Genomic DNA, 18782 nt, shown 5'->3' on the forward strand with positions numbered 1-18782 from the left:
GCCTGCTTTTTTCCCTTACGCAAATGTCCTTTTTGTTGGTCTCAACCTTACATGTAACTATGTTTGCCAAGCTCTAATAACTGTGTAACCTTTGTAACGATGTAACCTGCAACTATGGTCTGACACTCATGTAAAGCGCTCTGATACCTCCGGGTCTAGCCAGCGCTATATAAAACCTTTAAAATAAATAAAATAAATAAATTGTCATTTTATTTTTTTCAGGTTCGGGGCTGGGTTAGGGTGGGGCGGGGCTGGAGGCACATGGGAAGGAGTGGTTTTCACACTCGGAGTGTACATGACTGCTTGGCCGCCGTCCTGGCCCCCCAGACAGTCATGCGCACTTTGCATGGACCCCACCAGACTGCATTATACAGCCTGGTGGGGAACATGCAATTGTCCCGGTCACCATCAGAGCGCTGATCCACGCCATTCAGACAAATCATAATGCTGTATTGCAGCGTTGTTGTTGGCTTAGGGGACAGCAATCACCAACAACTGTCTTTGAGGTAAGATCGATGACATCATCTAATGAATAGACATCACACATGATGGGAATGCATGGTACATAACTGAAATACCACGTCTTATTCAGGCTGTGACAATAATGTATCTCTCCTTAATGAACTGTAACCATTATGGATGTAACATTGTTTCAAAAAAGCAACAAAGTATGCAATAAAAAAACCATACATAGCAAACCCATGAGTCTGACTAATCAGAGGCATCACTTTTTCAGGCCTCTGGCGTTGGAAGCCTTCTCTGCAAAACTGGGCTGTGGAAGCGGGGCCATGTCAGGTCCAGAGGTGTCTCAGCGTGTACGCCTGGTACATCATCCCTCTTGCATAGATGTGGCACTGATGCTAGAGCCGTCTTCACTCTCAGATGGTGGCAGTATGTTGTGGACATACAGTTTGTGTGTATGAATGTTTTCAAGGGCTGTGGTTACTTGTACTAGCCCATATGCAACATCCTAACAGCAGTGCCCCACGTCATGTTGAATATTGACAGTTCTCCCTGCATGAGTGGTCGTGGCTGCTGCCAATCTATTAATTGACCGAGTGAAGGCATCAAAGCTTGCCCCGTGCTGCCTGTGCCTGTGTCTCTGCAGATGTTGCTCCTTCTCCACAGGAGCAATCCACATGTCTTGCCCTTTTTCTGCAATTGCTTCATTGATTTGGACATGCTTGGCAGATGCCTATTTACAGTTCTATTTGTTTATCTTGCAGGCGCTGTACCAAGATGATTTATTTCTCCTGGCCAGAAAACACAGAAGAACTAGCTGCCATGTCATCTGACACATTGTCATTGGGGACCGTTGTTGGTTGGATTCGACGCCAACTTTGTGTCTTGCCCACAGATGCAGTGGTGTCCCTGCTTTGGGATTTATTTCATTTTTATTATTTTTGGAGTTTTTGATAGTGCAAACTCAAACTGACGGTATCGGAGCACTTTACATAGACACCAGTTGTGTTACAGATGGACACATTCATTTTGCTTGGCCCGGAGAGATTGAGTGATTTGCCCAGAATCACAGGATGTTGACCGTCCCTGGTAAGACTCAAACCCAGTTCCCCCATTTCGAAGTCAACCGCCCTAGCCGTTAGACCACATCCTCTCCCCAGGAATATTCCTCAAAGTTGGGTAGTGGTGCAACACTTGCTCTCCTGGAAATTGGAGTTGGACTGATGGGCATAGGAGTTGCAATTGTGTTGTTCTCCATCACCATGTTTGTATCAGTAGCTTCTTCAGCTTCTTCAGCTACACGTCCTGAGTGTAATCTATGGAAATGCATGTATATAGTCAGTGTTAATAAATGGGTAATGGTTCTGCACAATATTGTTGTAAGTGTGCTTCATGTGCTTGTGACATGTTTCAGATGCATAGATCTGTGTAGTGTAGTCATCAACACACAGTACAGCATGACACTTTGGCGTACTTCAACTTCCATGATACATAGCCAAGGTAAAACATAAATCAAAATGGAGTTTTATTAGCTGTGGTGTTTTACATGGGGAATTACACACATTTTGTTAGGTTAAGAAAGTAAAGGGGAGTAAACTTACTCTGGCTGGTGCCTGAAGGATTGGAGCTGTCAATGTTAGAAACTCCCACCACACTCTCTGGTTCCAGTGACCCCTCGATCAGTGATTCCAAGGGAGGGGGAGGGGGATGTTTGGAGGGTCCAGCACCCGTGCCACGACCTTCAGTCATCCTGCTGGCCACCTTCTCCTGTGTGCAGGATCTCAAGTCATACCAATGTTTCCTGATTTCAGGTATGGTCCTCTGAGTCGCACCAAGGGAGTTCACCTTCTCCAGGATGCTGTTCTATATTTGGTCTTCTGGGATTCTGCAACAGTAAATGATGCCTTCCCAAGGAGCTGGTCCATGTATGTCACACATTCTCCTGTTAGAAGCACCAACTCCTCAAAAAATGTGACCTTCCTCTTACTGATGCCAGAATCCTTGTCCCCATCATCCTTGGACATGGTGTTATCCAGGATTTGCTAAAAAGCACTTCACGTAGTCAGCTACGAGCACTCTTTCCTTCCAGCATCTTGCTAGATTTCAGGCTCATAGCCACACCCTGTATTTTGTCAAATTACTGATCTGACATCATTCTGCATCTAAAATACGACTTTTCCTAAGTTGCGATTTCCTATTAGGACAAAGAGAAAATACACAGAAAAGGGACAACGTGATACCTGTAGAAAATATAAAATGTTCAGAAAAAGGCACACTAATGTTTGTGAACAAAATATCGTCATTTATTAAAAAAAATGGAATTTAGATTCAGCATAAGTGTATTTTCTGAAACACTCAAGATTGTGTTTATAAAAAATCAAGTTTACATAATGAAAATGAAAGGCTGGTGTTCGGAGAAAAGTTTATGTTTTCCTTAAAATTACAATCTGATATTTTGACAAAATGAATGAATTTCCAAAATATTTCAAGTTGGTATTTGAGTGGAATCACTTGTAGCTGATCCTCAGTCATCATTTTCTTAGTGCTAGAGGGAACTTTTTTCTACTTGGCACTGATGGTGAGTGAGCTGGATATAGGTGAGGGGTATCGTGAGCCAGAAATAATGTTTTTGCCTGGTATCCCCGCACCTACCAATACATCAGGATTTATAAAGCATGGCTAATCACTCGATAGGGTGTTCTGGCGCTTGCAGGTCCCGGAGGCTTATTCGAACAGCCAGATCTTGAGGGTCATTCTGAATTCTGGAAGTGAGGTGATGATCCAGAGGTGCGTGGGGAGGCTGTTCCAGGTCTTTGCTGTGATGTGAGAGAAGAAGCGCACCCCACTTCTGCTTCGGTAAATGCAGAGAGTATGGGCAAATGAAAGAAGGACGGAGCGTGGTCTTCTTGGCAATTGGTGGAAGTACAGCTGGTGGTTAAAGTAGGCATGTCCTTGGTTGTGTAGAGCCTTGTGCGTGGGTCAGATGCTTGAAGTAGCATTTCTTCTGTACAGGGAGTCAGTGGAGTTGCCTGAGATGGGGTGTGATGTGTGTTTGTCTGGGAAAGCCGAGGATGAGTTTGGCTGCGTTGTTCTGTATGGTCTGAAGTCTCAATAGGAGATGTGCGGTGATTCCTATGTAGAGGGCATTGCCGTTGTCCATTCGGCTGGTGATGAGGGCCTGTGTCATGGTGCTTCTCTTGCATAGGGGAAACCTCTTGAAGATCTTACATAGCCTGCGCAGAGTTTGAAAGAAGGCGGAGGAGACAGCATTGATCTGTAATTTTAAGGTGATTTTTTGTCAATGATGATTGTTTCTGGGTGGTTGGAGGGAGTGGGAGCGCATTCTAGGACTAGTCCACCAGGAGTCGTTCCATGTGTTGCTGCTGTTGCCTAAGATCAGTACTTCTGTCTTGTCTATGGCAGTTGTTCTACATCCAGTCGGCGAAGCTTGTCATGCATCTGTGGGTGTTGGTGGTGGTGTCATCGGTGAGTGAGAGGATATGTTGTGTGTTGTCTGCGTAGAAAATTATTTTGAGACCATGGAATCTGACGATGTTGGCCTGCAGGTTCTTATATACGTACAAAGTGGGAGTGAGGGATGAGCCCTGGGAGACACCAGAGGTGATCTCTTTGGGTTCGGAGGTGAAAGGTGGGAGGTTAATCCTCTGGGTTATTCCGATGAGGAAGGAGGTGATCCATCTGAGCTTGTCCCCTCGGATGCCGATATGGTGGAGTCTTTCAATCAGTGTGCAGTGGGATACAGTTTCGAAGGCTACCGAGAGGGCGAGGTGGGTTAGAGCTTCTGTTTCTCCTCAGTCAAGGAGGGTTCAGGTGTTATCAGTGGCTGCAATCAGGGTGTTTGCTGCGGAAGCTGAATTGGGAGGTGCAGAGTAGCTGGTTTTGCTCCGGATGTGTCGTGACAAGCTTGTTGATGATCTTCTCAAGTACCTTAGCTTTAGTTGGTTGCGGTGGCGGCATATTTGTCGAGGAAGTCTGTAGGTGTAGCTTGGGGTTCGAAGTTTCTGTATATGGTTGCAATCTTGTCATGGAAGTCGGCAAGGTTGTTGTACAGCCCCTGTGAGGGGGTGATGTTGGTTTTGCTGGCAGCCAAGTTAGAAAATTCCTTAACAATGTTGAGTAGTCCATTGCTGTTGTTGGCACTGGTTTTGATGCATCGACTAGGACTGTTTTCTTTCTTGGCCTCAGCAGGCTGTAGTAGAGGTGGAGGGAGGTCTTGAAGACTGCATTATCAGAGGTTTCCTTGCAAAGTGCCATCTCCTCTCCAACAGTTTGCTCTCTAGTTTCACTTTTCTGAGTTCTTGGCTGTAGCAGCTGGCCTTTTTGGAGGATTTTCTCTAGATGTTGCTCTTGATGGAGTCGATGCTGAGATTTCGTTCCAACTCCGGTGGGGGACGCTGGTCATCTTGGGGGTGATGGTAAGGGGGCTGGAGAGGCAGAAGTGAACAATGGAGTGATTAGTCCATGTGAGTTCTGTGACGTGGCCGCATTTGAAGCGTTTGGTGGAGGTGAAAATTGGTTCCAGCATGTGTCCTGAGGTGTGTGTAGGGTCGTGGATGATCTGGGTTAATCCGAGGCTGCTCATACTGTTGGTGAGGTGTGTGGTGTTGTTTTCACTGGGATAGTTGATGTGGAAATTTAGGTCACCGAGGATGATGTAGTCCTTGGAGCCTAAGGCTAGGGATGCAATGAAGTCTGCGATGGTGTTGGAGAAGCTGGAGCGTGTGCCTGGGGGTAGGAATGCGTGGGTGCCTCTGATGGTTGTCTTGTCCTCCATGTGGAGCTTGAAGTTGAGATGTTCCATGGGGGTGGTGGTGTTGTCATGTTGGTGGTGCACTGAAGAGTCTCTTTGTAGATGATGGCTGTTACTCTTCCCAACTTGTTGGTGCGGTTCTGGTGAGTGATTTTATGTCTGTCGGGGATCTCTGTGGCAATGTCTGGGGCAGATGTGGGAATGAGCCAGGTCTCAGTGAGGAAGATTATGTTTGTGTGAGGGTGGCAATGAGGTAAGATAATTCAAAAGAATGCTTGCATAGTGAGAAAGGCGCATTCAAGTTGGTGTTTTTGTTCAGGAGGTGGCTGTGGTGTGTTCGGGGTGCGGCTGGTTGGTGGGCTGGTGTGTGTGCTGTGGCAGGTGAAGTGGCAGTGGGTGCAGGTGCAGCCGAAAGGACCTTCCGTGGAACATATGGGTAAGAGCAGTGGCAGTGTTTGTTGCGGAGTTCGGGTTTGAGGGTGTAGAGCTCAACGATGGTGTGTTTTCAGGGGGCGGGAGGGCCAAGGTTTGTGGTGCTGGGAGCGGTCCGGGGGCAGATGGGCTTCCATTTGGTGCACCTTTGGCGTGGACATGCTACGGCCCTGGTCTGTTAGTGGGAAGAATGGTGAGAGGGAAAACCCAGGAAGGAAAACTCCGGCAGGAAAACTGGGGCAAGTGGCAGGCTCAGTATCCAGGGGCTTCAATTAGGTCATTTCAAGTTATTCCACAAAGAATGGGGTACAGCAGGTGAACGGTACAAATTGGTTTGCAGGTTCAAATTCCGGCCAGATTAACAGGTCATTTTCTCCTTCCAATTACCACCTGCTTTGAGCATGAAGTAAATAAAGGGGTAGAATCAGTGCTGGGGTCACTGGGCATAGATGCAACAAAGTGACTGTGGAGGGGGAGATGCAGCAAGCAGGGGGGCACCCATGCTCCTCATGGGTTTGGGAGGGGGTGGTCTGGGCTGTGTCCACAGCTCCTACCCAATTGGACAAATTTAGTGGCTGGATTTTTCCAAACTTGGAAAATTTATGTGCAGGTACACCGGGTCAGTTGTGATCAACTGTTGCCAAATCTCCCCCAGTGAAACCAACCCATCTGTTCTTAATCGGGGCCCCTCTCTATTAGTTTATGACCTGTGGGGGGGATTTTCATGATCTTCATCAGGGGAGAATAAATAGGAACCAAAGAACAGAACCCAGGCCACAACATGTGTGAAAGCTCTACTAACACCTATAGGGTCCAGCATGTGGGACAGGTCTTCTAAAACCTATAGGGTGCAGCATGTGGAATTGCTGTACTAAAACCAGTAGAATCTACCAGTGAGATATCTGTACTAAAACCTGCTGGATCGTGCATATGGGATAGCTCTCCTAAAACCAGTAGAATCTATCAGGCAGGGTAGCTTGACTAAAACCTGTAGGATCGCGCTTGTGGGATAGCTCTACTAAAACCAGTACAATCTAGCAGTGAGATAGCTCTACTAAAACCAATAGAATCTATCTTGTAGGGTAGCTCTACTAAAACTCAAAGGATCCAGCTTGTGGCACAGCTCTACTAAAACCTATAGGATCCATCACGTGGGATAGCTGTACTCAAACCAGTAGAATCTATCAGGTGGGACAGCTCCACTAAAACCAGTAAAATCTAGCACGCCAGATCCAAACTCTCTACAACTTTATCTACCACCCACTAGATGCCTCAGCCAGCCCACCACCTGCCCAAGACACAAGCCAGCCCACCATCTCCAACTGGACACCAATCACGACCGAGGACACCGCCGTGGCCATGAAAGGCATCCACTCAGGGGCCCCACTGACCCGTGCCCCCTGCACATCTACAACAGAGCCACAGACACCATCACACCCAAACTGCAACACACCATCAACATCACCTTCAAAACAGGCACCTTACTAGACGACTGGAAAAGCGCCGAAGTCAGGACCCTGCTCAAGTAGCCCACGGCCGACTCCACCGACCTCAAAAACTACCAGCCCATCTCGCTTCTCCCCTTCGCAGCCAAAGTGGCAGAGAAAACAGTCAACAGGGAACTGACATGATTCATCAAAGAACACGCCGTCCTCGACCCGTCACAAACCGGATTCCGAACCAAACTCAACACCGAGACCGCCCTACTCGCCGCCAACAGACGACATCCGCACTATCCTGGACTAAGACCACTCCGCAGCCCGCATCCTCCTCGACCTGTCCGCAGCCTTTGACACCGTCTCTCACTGTACACTGGTCACCAGACTACATGACACCGGCATACAAAAAACTGCCCTAGACTGGATCCGCTCCTTCCTCACTGGAAGAAGCCAGAGGATCAGGCTACCGCCCTTCCTCTCCGCCACATGGAAATCACCTGCGGAGTCCCACAAGGGTCGTCTCTGAGCCCAACCCTCTTCAATATCTACATGGCCCCCCTCACAGACATCGTCTGACCACAAGGCCTTATCAACGTATCATATGTCGACGACACCCAGCTCATCCTCTCCCTTACCAAAGACCCCACCACCGCAAAACTCAACTTCCAGAAAGGAATGCAAGAAGTCACAGTCTAGATGACCAGCAGCTGCCTAAAACTTAATGCCGAGAAGACAGAAGTCCTCGTTCTTGGAACCACCCCTACATCATGGGACAGCACCTGGTGGGCCACCGCCCTTGGAAGCCCCCAACCCCCACAGACCACGCCAAAAACCTCAGCATCGTACTCGACTCATCCTTCGCCATGAACCGACAGGTCAACGCCGTCCCCTCCAGCTGCTTCTACACCCTCTGCATACTCCGCAAGACTTTCAAATGGATCCTCCCGAGTCAAGGAAAACAGTCACTCAGGCACTCATCACTGGCAGATTGGACTATGGCAACGCACTCTATGCTGGCATCAACAAGTGCCTACTCTGCAAACTCCAAACAATACAGATCACCGTGGCCAGACTCATCCTCGGTATCCTCCAGCACAAACACATCTGCCAACACCTACGGCGACTACACTGGCTCCCAGTGGAGAGGACAGTTATCTTCAAAATCCTCACTCACGCCTACAAATGCCTACACAACAACAGACCCAAAAACCTCAACGACAGAATAAACTTCCAAGTACCCCAAAGAAACCTGCGATTGTCCAACCTCGCATCGGCTGAAACCCTGCACATCCACAGGGCCTGAGCAGGCAGAAGATTGTTCTCTCACATTGCAGCCAAGACCTGGAACGAGCGACCAGCAGTCATCAGACTCGCCCCCTCCCTGAACACCTTCAGGAAAACCGTCAAGACCTGACTCTTTGGCTGAACAGAGTAGAGTACCCCCTCCCCCCCAGCGCCTTGTCACCCTCACGGGTAAGTAGCGCGCTTATAATTACCTGATTGATTGATTGATAGCTCTACTAAAACCTGCAAGATCATGCTTTTGGCATAGCTCGACTAAAACCAGCAGAATCTAGCACGTACAATAGCCCTTTGAAGACCAGTAGAGTATAGCACTTTGAGTATGTCTACTAAAACCTGCAGGGTCATGCAAAATGGATAGGTCCACTAAAACCAATAGAAGATAACACTTGGGGTAGGTCTACTAAAACCTGCAGGGTCATGCACGTGGATGAGCTCTATGAAAACCAGTAGAATCCTACAGTGAGATAGCTCTACTAAAAGCTATAGAACCTAGTTCGTGGTTAGTTCTACTAAAACCTGCATGATCGAGCACGTGGGATAGCTCTACTAAAAACAGTAGAATTTAGAATGTGTGATAGCTCTACAAAAACCTGCAGGATCGCGCAACTGGGACATCTGTACTAAAATCTGCAGGATTCTCCACGTGGGATAGCTCTACTACAAACTGCAGGATCTGAGCACATTGCATAGCTCTGCAAAAATCTGTGGGATTCAGCATGTGGGATAGCTCTACTAAAACCTTCAGGATCGTGGACGTGGGATAGTTTTACTACAACTAGTAGAATCTAGCACATAGGGTAGATCTACTAAAACCCCTAGTATCCTGCACATGGGATAGCTCTACAAAAAACCAGTAGTAGAATTTAGCATGTGGGGTAGCTCTACTAATACAATTCCACAACATCCGGAATACCTGAATAAGAAACCTAATCATTAGGAGGAACAGGGATTCCACTGAGCATGTGTGAAAAACCCTCTTTCCAGATAGAACAATTCTTTTCTAGAGTCCCCTCACCCACCGGGGTTGCCCCTAGGTGGCGTGCTTCATCATTGGGGTCCTCTCAATCTGCTGCGGATTGAGGCGTGCTGCGACTTACGAACCACGTAAGGGCACTTAATTTTGAAAATATGTGTGGTGCAGTGATGTGGAGTGGGAAAGAAATAGTTTAAAAATACCTAGCTAGCGAGTATAGGATTTCAGAAATGGGATGCAATAGGGATTTCCCGACTGGGCGACCTCTGGAAAGGGGGGAGAGCCGTCACCTTTGCTCACTTACAAGTGCAATACGAAATGGCCCCCACTGAGCTTTTTCACTACTTACAGATCAAAGACGCACTGGAGGCGGCTGTCCCACTAGACACGATCCTCCCTGAAGCCTCTCCATTAGAGGACAGACTCCTGACAGACCACATGGACGAAAGTGCGATCTCCCTGATTTACCAGAAGATCGTCAACAATCAGTTAGACCGGCTGCAAAAGCTTAGGGCACAGTGGCAGATTGAAGTGGGTGACTTGGACGACACAGATTGGCAGGAGGCGATAGAATCCCCGAGGGTTGTTGCGGTTTCCTCTAGGCTACGTCTCATTCCGTTGACAGTGCTGCATAGGACCTAATTTACTAGAGTAACATTATACAAAATAGGTAAAACCACTCATCAGTGCTGCCTGCGCTAATGCGGTGACGTAGGCACCTTCTACCAGAGACTTTGGGAATGCCAGGTAATCAAACAGTACTGGACGGCAGTAATAAACATCATTTCCAAGGTTAGCGCTAGTCCTGTTCTGCCTGAACCTAGGCGCTATTTCCTGAACGTCTGGGAGCCAACAGATCTGAAAAACTCAGCCCAAGCCTGGGCAGCCCGTGGTATGACAATAGCAAAGCAAAATGTGGCCAAGCATTGGGGGAGGGGGGGGGGGGGGGGGACGGCTGAAGAGTGGTGCAGGGATATGGATATGGTCATGGCGGCCCAAAAAGTCACCTATGTTCACGGAGGATGCCCTAAAAGATGGGAAAGAATGGGGGTAAATGGAATAAATTTAGGGGAGGTATCTGCGCCCCTCCGACAACAGGTCCAGTATCAGACGATGAGGAGTGATGGAGAAGTGGTTATTCAGCACAAACTGTATAACGCATGCCAGATGTATGATGTACTTAAGTTACCGACAAAAAAGATGGAAACTGTAATTATATGTACATTAGAACCAGCAAATGTCAAGGTTGCAAGTCTTTAATAAATAAAAAATTTTAAATAAAAAAATACCTAGCTAGTGAGCTAATATTTTATTCCCGCTCCTAGTCGGTATGTTTTAAAATCAGCGGTTAATACTAGGGAAAAACCTAACTGTAATGAATGTGGTATCCCAAGTATTGGGTGGACATGTTTCGAGCTGTCCCCTAAAAGCTTTTCTTTAGGAACACACGAGGGCCAGCCCTGTGCGTACCACTCCTAAAGAATTCTGTGAACTGGAAATGGTGAGGAGCACACCTAATGTGTATACACCTTATACTTAATACATACGATTGTCCACTGACACGCTGAATTTTTGTTTAGTCAGAAATATGCCTCATGATCTGCAGGGGTAGAGGGGCTTGTAGTCACACCTTTGTTAAAGCGCACCTCTCGGACAATCACCTGATGGCACCCCTGGAGACTGCATCTCTACTAAGACCTGCAGGATCATGCACATGGAAAAGCTCTACTAAAACCTTCAGGATCTTGCACGTAGGGTAGCTCTACTAATACCTGCAAGATCTTGCACGTAGGGTAGGTCTACTATTACCTGCAGGATCTTGCACGTAGGGTAGCTCTACTAATACCTGCAGGATCTTGCACGTGGGAAAGCTCTACTAAAACCTGCAGGATATTGCACGTGGGAAAGCTCTACTAAAACCTGCAGGATCTTGTACGTGGGAAAGCTCTACTAAAACATGCAGGATCCTGCACGTGGGAAAGCTCTACTAAAACATGCAGGATATTGCACGTGGGAAAGCTCTACTAAAACCTGCAGGATCCTGCACGTGGGAAAGCTCTACTAAAACCTGCAGGATCCTGTACGTGGGAAAGCTCTACTAAAATCACTCACTTGGGATAACTACTGAAACCAGTAGAATTCAGCACCTGGGATAGCGCTACTAAAACATGCATATGGGATAACTCTACTAAACAAAATATTAATAATTATAATTTTACTGATTTCCTAATCCCCCAACATAAGTGATCGTCAAGAAATTGTGCACAAAATATTTTAATGTTTTTCAAGGGAGCATCTCACCATATGCTGCTTAGGGTATGAGGGTTGGGCTTGATTGAACCACCCACTCAATTGCTTCAGTTCATGTTGACTTAATATCCCCCAAGGGTTTGAAAGCTCAGCGTGAGCAGGGCTGCACAGAATCTCTCCGAAAGTTTATAAACCAACATTCCATGAACCCCTCCAGGCCAAGAGCCCAAGGGGAAGATTTGTCCAGAACAAAGTCATGCCAGTAATGCACTGTGGCACAAACATGTACCACTTTCCAGCACAGAACATTTTTTTCACTAGAAGCGTGCACTCAAAGCAAGGACATCGAGTGTTGTGCTGCTGTGCACTACTTTGCATCAAGGGGATGTTCCATGGGTGGTGCCAGGAAGTTCCAGGTCAGCCAGCGACAGTTTTAGATTCAAAGCCCTGCACACTGAAATTGTTCGAAAAGGCTTTGCATAAGCAAGTGACACCTCCTTGAGACAGGTGAAATGTAGGAAAATGCCTTTATTTCTCCTTACATGTGTTAGAAATGTTAAAATAAATTGTCTTAGCATAGTATTTTGTACAATATACATTATAAAACCTGCGCTAGACAGCATGCACACAGCATTGCATTATTGCTTCAATGTGTGTATGTGATGCTAGGCAGCATAAGAAGCCTCATTCCACGGAAGAGAGCGGCAGCCGGCCATATTTAGTAAACATGGCTTTTTTTGCTCCCTCCCTGTACCGCAACACAGCGACTCTGGTTGCGCAGCATGGCGTTACTATTTTAGTGTGACCCTGCCCCCCAGGCGCGGGATGTAAGCTACAAAAGTGCAGTCAGTCTGCTTTCTGCTTGTGTTACATGCGGTGAGCAGTAGAGAGTCCAGTCCAACAAGTGCCTTCTAGCCTCATGGTAACAAGAGCAAAGGATGAAGCCCTTCAGCTTGTAATAGATGCGCAGCTGAAACCCATGTCGCTGCACCCATTAGATAGTGGCTTCCAACACTTCACACACAGATGCAGAAGAACACCCTTCAGTCTCTGTTAACAATTATGATTTTAATAATTAATAACATGTTTTCATACCTAGTGCGTTCTCCTTTTCCTGTGCATCCTGAAAAAGAAAGTGTTGTGTTTTAGTTCCAATGTCAGGACAGGGTTGTGCAAGGCAGGGCATGGGGCAGACACAGCCAGGGGGGCACTTGGGGTGGGCTGCTGACTGCTCAGCTCCATAACAACTTCACTTTGACATTCAGAACCATTTACAATGCAGCAGGCCGGTGATAAAGACTTTAAACATACATGTAAGACACTGGCAGAGACTGCGCTATTTACTGCATGTAGGACACCTAGGGGAGGGTGGGAAGGAGGGTGAACTCCCCCCAGCGGAACGTCCCGTGGTAGAAACATCCTTCACTAACAAGACTCTTCCACCCTCCTAGGAAAGAAGTGAGATCCAACTTGCCAACCTGGGTAAAGCATGTACTGCCGGCATTACTCGTACCTGGTGTGAACGCGGGTGACGCCGCTGTGCCTAGAGGGTGTGAATCAGCCGTGGATACGGCGCCATTTGATAATGGAAGGAGGCTGCAGCTGGACTGTGCCCTGATTTTAGTTGTGGCTGAGGGGAAGTGCTTCAAACCCATAGCTGATACTGTACAGTATGATTACCTCCATTTGGAGGGGGGGTTTCCACTTTGGCCTCTATATGCTGTGCAACTTCACACTGGAGAACCTTCTAAGAACAGTCAGACAGTACAAAGAAGTCTTCATGGACGGGGTCCTGAGGTGTTTGGCACTAGACACCTACCGGTACCCCCAAATGGGAATCTTTGCCTGAGCGCAAAAGAACCAATCCTTAAACTAATGCAGCACTGACACGGGGAGAGGTTCATCGGGCAATCAAAAGGATAACTGGAGAACCACCAGGATCCCTCTATGAGTGACATCAATAGAAGGAATCCCCCCTAAGACTGACAGAGGGGGCAGAGGAGGCCTGAGGAAGGATAACTGGTGACCCACCAGCATCCCTCTATGAGTGACATCAATAATCCCCCCCTAAGACAGACAGAAGGGGCAGAGGAGGCCTGAGAAAGGGTAACTGGTGACCCACCAGGATCCCTCTATGAGTGGCATCAATAATCCCCCCCTAAGACTGACAGAAGGGGCAGAGGAGGCCTGAGGGAGGATAACCGGTGACCCACCAGGATCCCTCTATGAGTGACATCAATAGAAGGAATCCCCCCTAAGACTGACAGAGGGGGCAGAGGAGGCCTGAGGAAGGATAACTGGTGACCCACCAGGATACCTCTATGAGTGACATCAATAATCCCCCCCTAAGACAGACAGAAGGGGCAGAGGAGGCCTGAGGAAGGATAACTGGTGACCCACCAGGATCCCTCTATGAGTGACATCAATAATCCCCCCCTAAAACTGACAGAAGGGGCAGAGGAGGCCCGAGAAAGGGTAACTGGTGACCCACCAGGATCCCTCTATGAGTGGCATCAATAGAAGGAATCCCCCCTAAGACTGACAGAGGGGGCAGAGGAGGCCTGAGGAAGGATAACTGGTGACCCACCAGGATTCCTCTACGAGTGACATCAATAATCCCCCCCTAAGACTGACAGAAGGGGCAGAGGAGGCCTGAGGGAGGATAACCGGTGACCCACCAGGATCCCTCTATGAGTGACATCAATAGAAGGAATCCCCCCTAAGACTGACAGAGGGGGCAGAGGAGGCCTGAGGAAGGATAACTGGTGACCTACCAGGATCCCTCTATGAGTGACATCAATAATCCCCCCCCTAAAACTGACAGAAGGGGCAGAGGAGGCTTGAGGAAGGATAACTGGTGAACCACCAGGATCCCTCTATGAGTGACATCAATAATCCCCCCCTAAAACTGACAGAAGGGGCAGAGGTCGGCCTGAGGGGCTACTAAAGGATAACTGGAGAACCCCAAGGATCCCTCTATAATTGACATCAATAGAAGGAATCCCCCCTAAAACTGACAGAGGGGCACAGGAGGCATGAGGAAGGATAACTGGAGAACCACCAGGATCCCTCTATGAGTGACATCAATAATCCCCCCCTAAAACTGACAGAAGGGGCAGAGGAGCCCTGAGGAAGGATAACTGGTGACCCACCAGGATCCCTCTATGAGTGACATCAATAGTCCCCCCCCCTAAAACTGACAGAAGGGGCAGAGGAGGCCTGAGGGAGGATAGCTGGTGACCCACCAGCATCCCTCTATGAGTGACATCAATAGAAGGAATCCCCCCTAAGACTGACAGAGGGGGCAGAGGAGGCCTGAGGAAGGATAACTGGTGACCCACCAGGATCCCTCTATGAGTGACATCAATAATCCCCCCCTAAGACTGACAGAAGGGGCAGAGGAGGCCTGAGGAAGGATAACTGGTGACCCACCAGGATCCCTCTATGAGTGACATCAATAATCCCCCCCTAAGACTGACAGAAGGGGCAGAGGAGGCCTGAGAAAGGGTAACTGGTGACCCACCAGGATCCCTCTATGAGTGGCATCAATAATCCCCCCCTAAGACTGACAGAAGGGGCAGAGGAGGCCTGAGGGAGGATAACCGGTGACCCACCAGGATCCCTCTATGAGTGACATCAATAGAAGGAATCCCCCCTAAGACTGACAGAGGGGGCAGAGGAGGCCTGAGGAAGGATAACTGGTGACCTACCAGGATCCCTCTATGAGTGACATCAATAATCCCCCCCTAAAACTGACAGAAGGGGCAGAGGAGGCTTGAGGAAGGATAACTGGTGAACCACCAGGATCCCTCTATGAGTGACATCAATAATCCCCCCCTAAAACTGACAGAAGGGGCGGAGGTCGGCCTGAGGGGCTACTAAAGGATAACTGGAGAACCCCAAGGATCCCTCTATAATTGACATCAATAGAAGGAATCCCCCCTAAAACTGACAGAGGGGCACAGGAGGCATGAGGAAGGATAACTGGAGAACCACCAGGATCCCTCTATGAGTGACATCAATAATCCCCCTAAGACTGACAGAGGGGGCAGAGGTCGGCCTGAGGGGCTACTGAAGGATAACTGGAGAACCACCAGGATCCCTCTAAGAGTGACATCAATAGAAGGAATCCCCCCTAAGACTGACAGAGGGGGCAGAGGAGGCCTGAGGAAGGATAACTGGAAAACCACCAGGATCCCTCTATGAGTGACATCAATAATCCTCCTAAGACTGACAGAGGGGGCAGAGGTCGACTTGAGGGGCTACTGAAGGATAACTGGTGACCCACCAGGATCCCTCTATGAGTGACATCAATAGAAGGAATCCCCCCTAAGACTGACAGAGGGGGCAGAGGAGGCCTGAGGAAGGATAACTGGTGACTCACCAGGATCCCTCTATGAGTGACATCAATAATCCCCCCCTAAGACTGACAGAAGGGGCAGAGGAGGCCTGAGAAAGGGTAACTGGTGACCCACCAGGATCCCTCTATGAGTGGCATCAATAGAAGGAATCCCCCCTAAGACTGACAGAGGGGGCAGAGGAGGCCTGAGGAAGGATAACTGGTGACCCACCAGGATTCCTCTATGAGTGACATCAATAATCCCCCCTAAGACTGACAGAAGGGGCAGAGGAGGCCTGAGGGAGGATAACCGGTGACACACCAGGATCCCTCTATGAGTGACATCAATAGAAGGAATCCCCCTAAGACTGACAGAGGGGGCAGAGGAGGCCTGAGGAAGGATAACTGGTGACCCACCAGGATCCCTGTGTGAGTGACATCAATAATCCCCCCCTAAAACTGACAGAAGGGGCAGAGGAGGCCTGGGGAAGGATAACTGGTGAACCACCAGGATCCCTCTATGAGTGACATCAATAATCCCCCCCTAAGACTGACAGAAGGGGCAGAGGTCGGCCTGAGGGGCTACTAAAGGATAACTGGAGAACCCCAAGGATCCCTCTATAATTGACATCAATAGAAGGAATCCCCCCTAAGACTGACAGAGGGGCACAGGAGGCATGAGGAAGGATAACTGGAGAACCACCAGGATCCCTCTATGAGTGACATCAATAATCCCCCTAAGACTGACAGAGGGGGCAGAGGTCGGCCTGAGGGGCTACTGAAGGATAACTGGAGAACCACCAGGATCCCTCTAAGAGTGACATCAATAGAAGGAATCCCCCCTAAAACTGACAGAGGGGGCAGAAGAGGCCTGAGGAAGGATAACTGGAAAATCGCCAGGATCCCTCTATGAGTGACATCAATAATCCTCCTAAGACTGACAGAGGGGGTAGAGGTCGACTTGAGGGGCTACTGAAGGATAACTGGTGACCCACCAGGATCCCTCTATGAGTGACATCAATAGAAGGAATCCCCCCTAAGACTGACAGAGGGGGCAGAGGAGGCCTGAGGAAGGATAACTGGAAAACCACCAGGATCCCTCTATGAGTGACATCAATAATCCTCCTAAGACTGACAGAGGGGGCAGAGGTCGACTTGAGGGGCTACTGAAGGATAACTGGTGACCCACCAGGATCCCTCTATGAGTGACATCAATAGAAGGAATCCCCCCTAAGACTGACAGAGGGGGCAGAGGAGGCCTGAGGAAGGATAACTGGTGACCCACCAGGATCCCTCTATGAGTGACATCAATAATCCCCCCCTAAGACTGACAGAAGGGGCAGAGGAGGCCTGAGAAAGGGTAACTGGTGACCCACCAGGATCCCTCTATGAGTGGCATCAATAGAAGGAATCCCCCCTAAGACTGACAGAGGGGGCAGAGGAGGCCTGAGGAAGGATAACTGGTGACCCACCAGGATCCCTGTATGAGTGACATCACTAATCCCCCCCTAAAACTGACAGAAGGGGCAGAGGAGGCCTGGGGAAGGATAACTGGTGAACCACCAGGATCCCTCTATGAGTGACATCAATAATCCCCCCCTAAGACTGACAGAAGGGGCAGAGGTCGGCCTGAGGGGCTACTAAAGGATAACTGGAGAACCCCAAGGATCCCTCTATAATTGACATCAATAGAAGGAATCCCCCCTAAGACTGACAGAGGGGGCAGAGGAGGCCTGAGGAAGGATAACTGGAAAACCACCAGGATCCCTCTATGAGTGACATCAATAATCCTCCTAAGACTGACAGAGGGGGCAGAGGTCGACTTGAGGGGCTACTGAAGGATAACTGGTGACCCACCAGGATCCCTCTATGAGTGACATCAATAGAAGGAATACCCCCTAAGACTGACAGAGGGGGCAGAGGAGGCCTGAGGAAGGATAACTGGAAAACCACCAGGATCCCTCTATGAGTGACATCAATAATCCTCCTAAGACTGACAGAGGGGGCAGAGGTAGACTTGAGGGGCTACTGAAGGATAACTGGTGACCCACCAGGATCCCTCTATGAGTGACATCAATTGAAGGAATACCCCCTAAGACTGACAGAGGGGGCAGAGGAGGCCTGAGGAAGGATAACTGGAAAACCACTAGGATCCCTCTATGAGTTACATCAATAGATGGTATCACCCCAATGACTTCGACAGAGGAGGCAACAGGTAGGTCTGAGTGGCTGTGAACATGTGTGAACATGAGGGTTTCCATGTTTCTTTCGCTTTACACAGCTGGTAAGGACCTCAGACTCCAAGATGGCTCTCCGCTATAGAACGCCTTTGTAGGATTCTCATCTCTTTAGGATATTGTAAGATGTCTGCCTTCCACTTTGCTGGTGATGCTGTCCTAAAAAAGCATTGGAAAAGGGTCTGAGTAGTCTACCACAGATCTGAGATGAGACCTGTTAAAAGTTATAGGTCATCCTGGAATGACTAGGATGACATATCTTGGTGCACACTTCGGTGTTTTGGGCTAGTTCTGAAGTGTGACATACAAGCAGCTTTTCAAGCATCCCTATCGAGCCCCTCTACTGGCTGCCGAAGAAGGCTTTCATCAAGACACATGTGTATAGAAAAGCACAGACATACCAGAACTGGCTGCACCCACTGGTGGTGAACACTTTCTTTCCTGTGATTTACTGAAAATATCATTAACAGCAATTACCAAATGCAACTGAGAACTTTTGCTGAAACGGCAGCAGTGTGCTCCCTCCCTCGAAATACTGCAACCAGAATATTGACTTAGACAATATCAGGAACAC

At 48.6% G+C, this 18782-nt stretch overlaps 1 protein-coding gene across 6 annotated transcripts in view; it reads right to left on the bottom strand.

Moving 5' to 3' along the window:
- LOC146830241 (uncharacterized) overlaps positions 1–18782 on the bottom strand; it is a 649260-nt gene that overhangs the window by 304514 nt on the left and 325964 nt on the right. For all 6 annotated transcript variants that reach the window (XM_085604449.1, XM_085604447.1, XM_085604446.1 and 3 more), the window contains exon 6: positions 12728–12755. In XM_085604449.1, the coding sequence (XP_085460575.1) occupies positions 12728–12755 (28 nt within the window). The remainder of the gene's footprint in view (positions 1–12727; positions 12756–18782) is intronic.

Source organism: Triturus cristatus, chromosome 5_1 (assembly GCF_964204655.1).
Source record: "Triturus cristatus chromosome 5_1, aTriCri1.1, whole genome shotgun sequence".
Taxonomy (NCBI): Eukaryota; Metazoa; Chordata; class Amphibia; order Caudata; family Salamandridae; genus Triturus; species Triturus cristatus.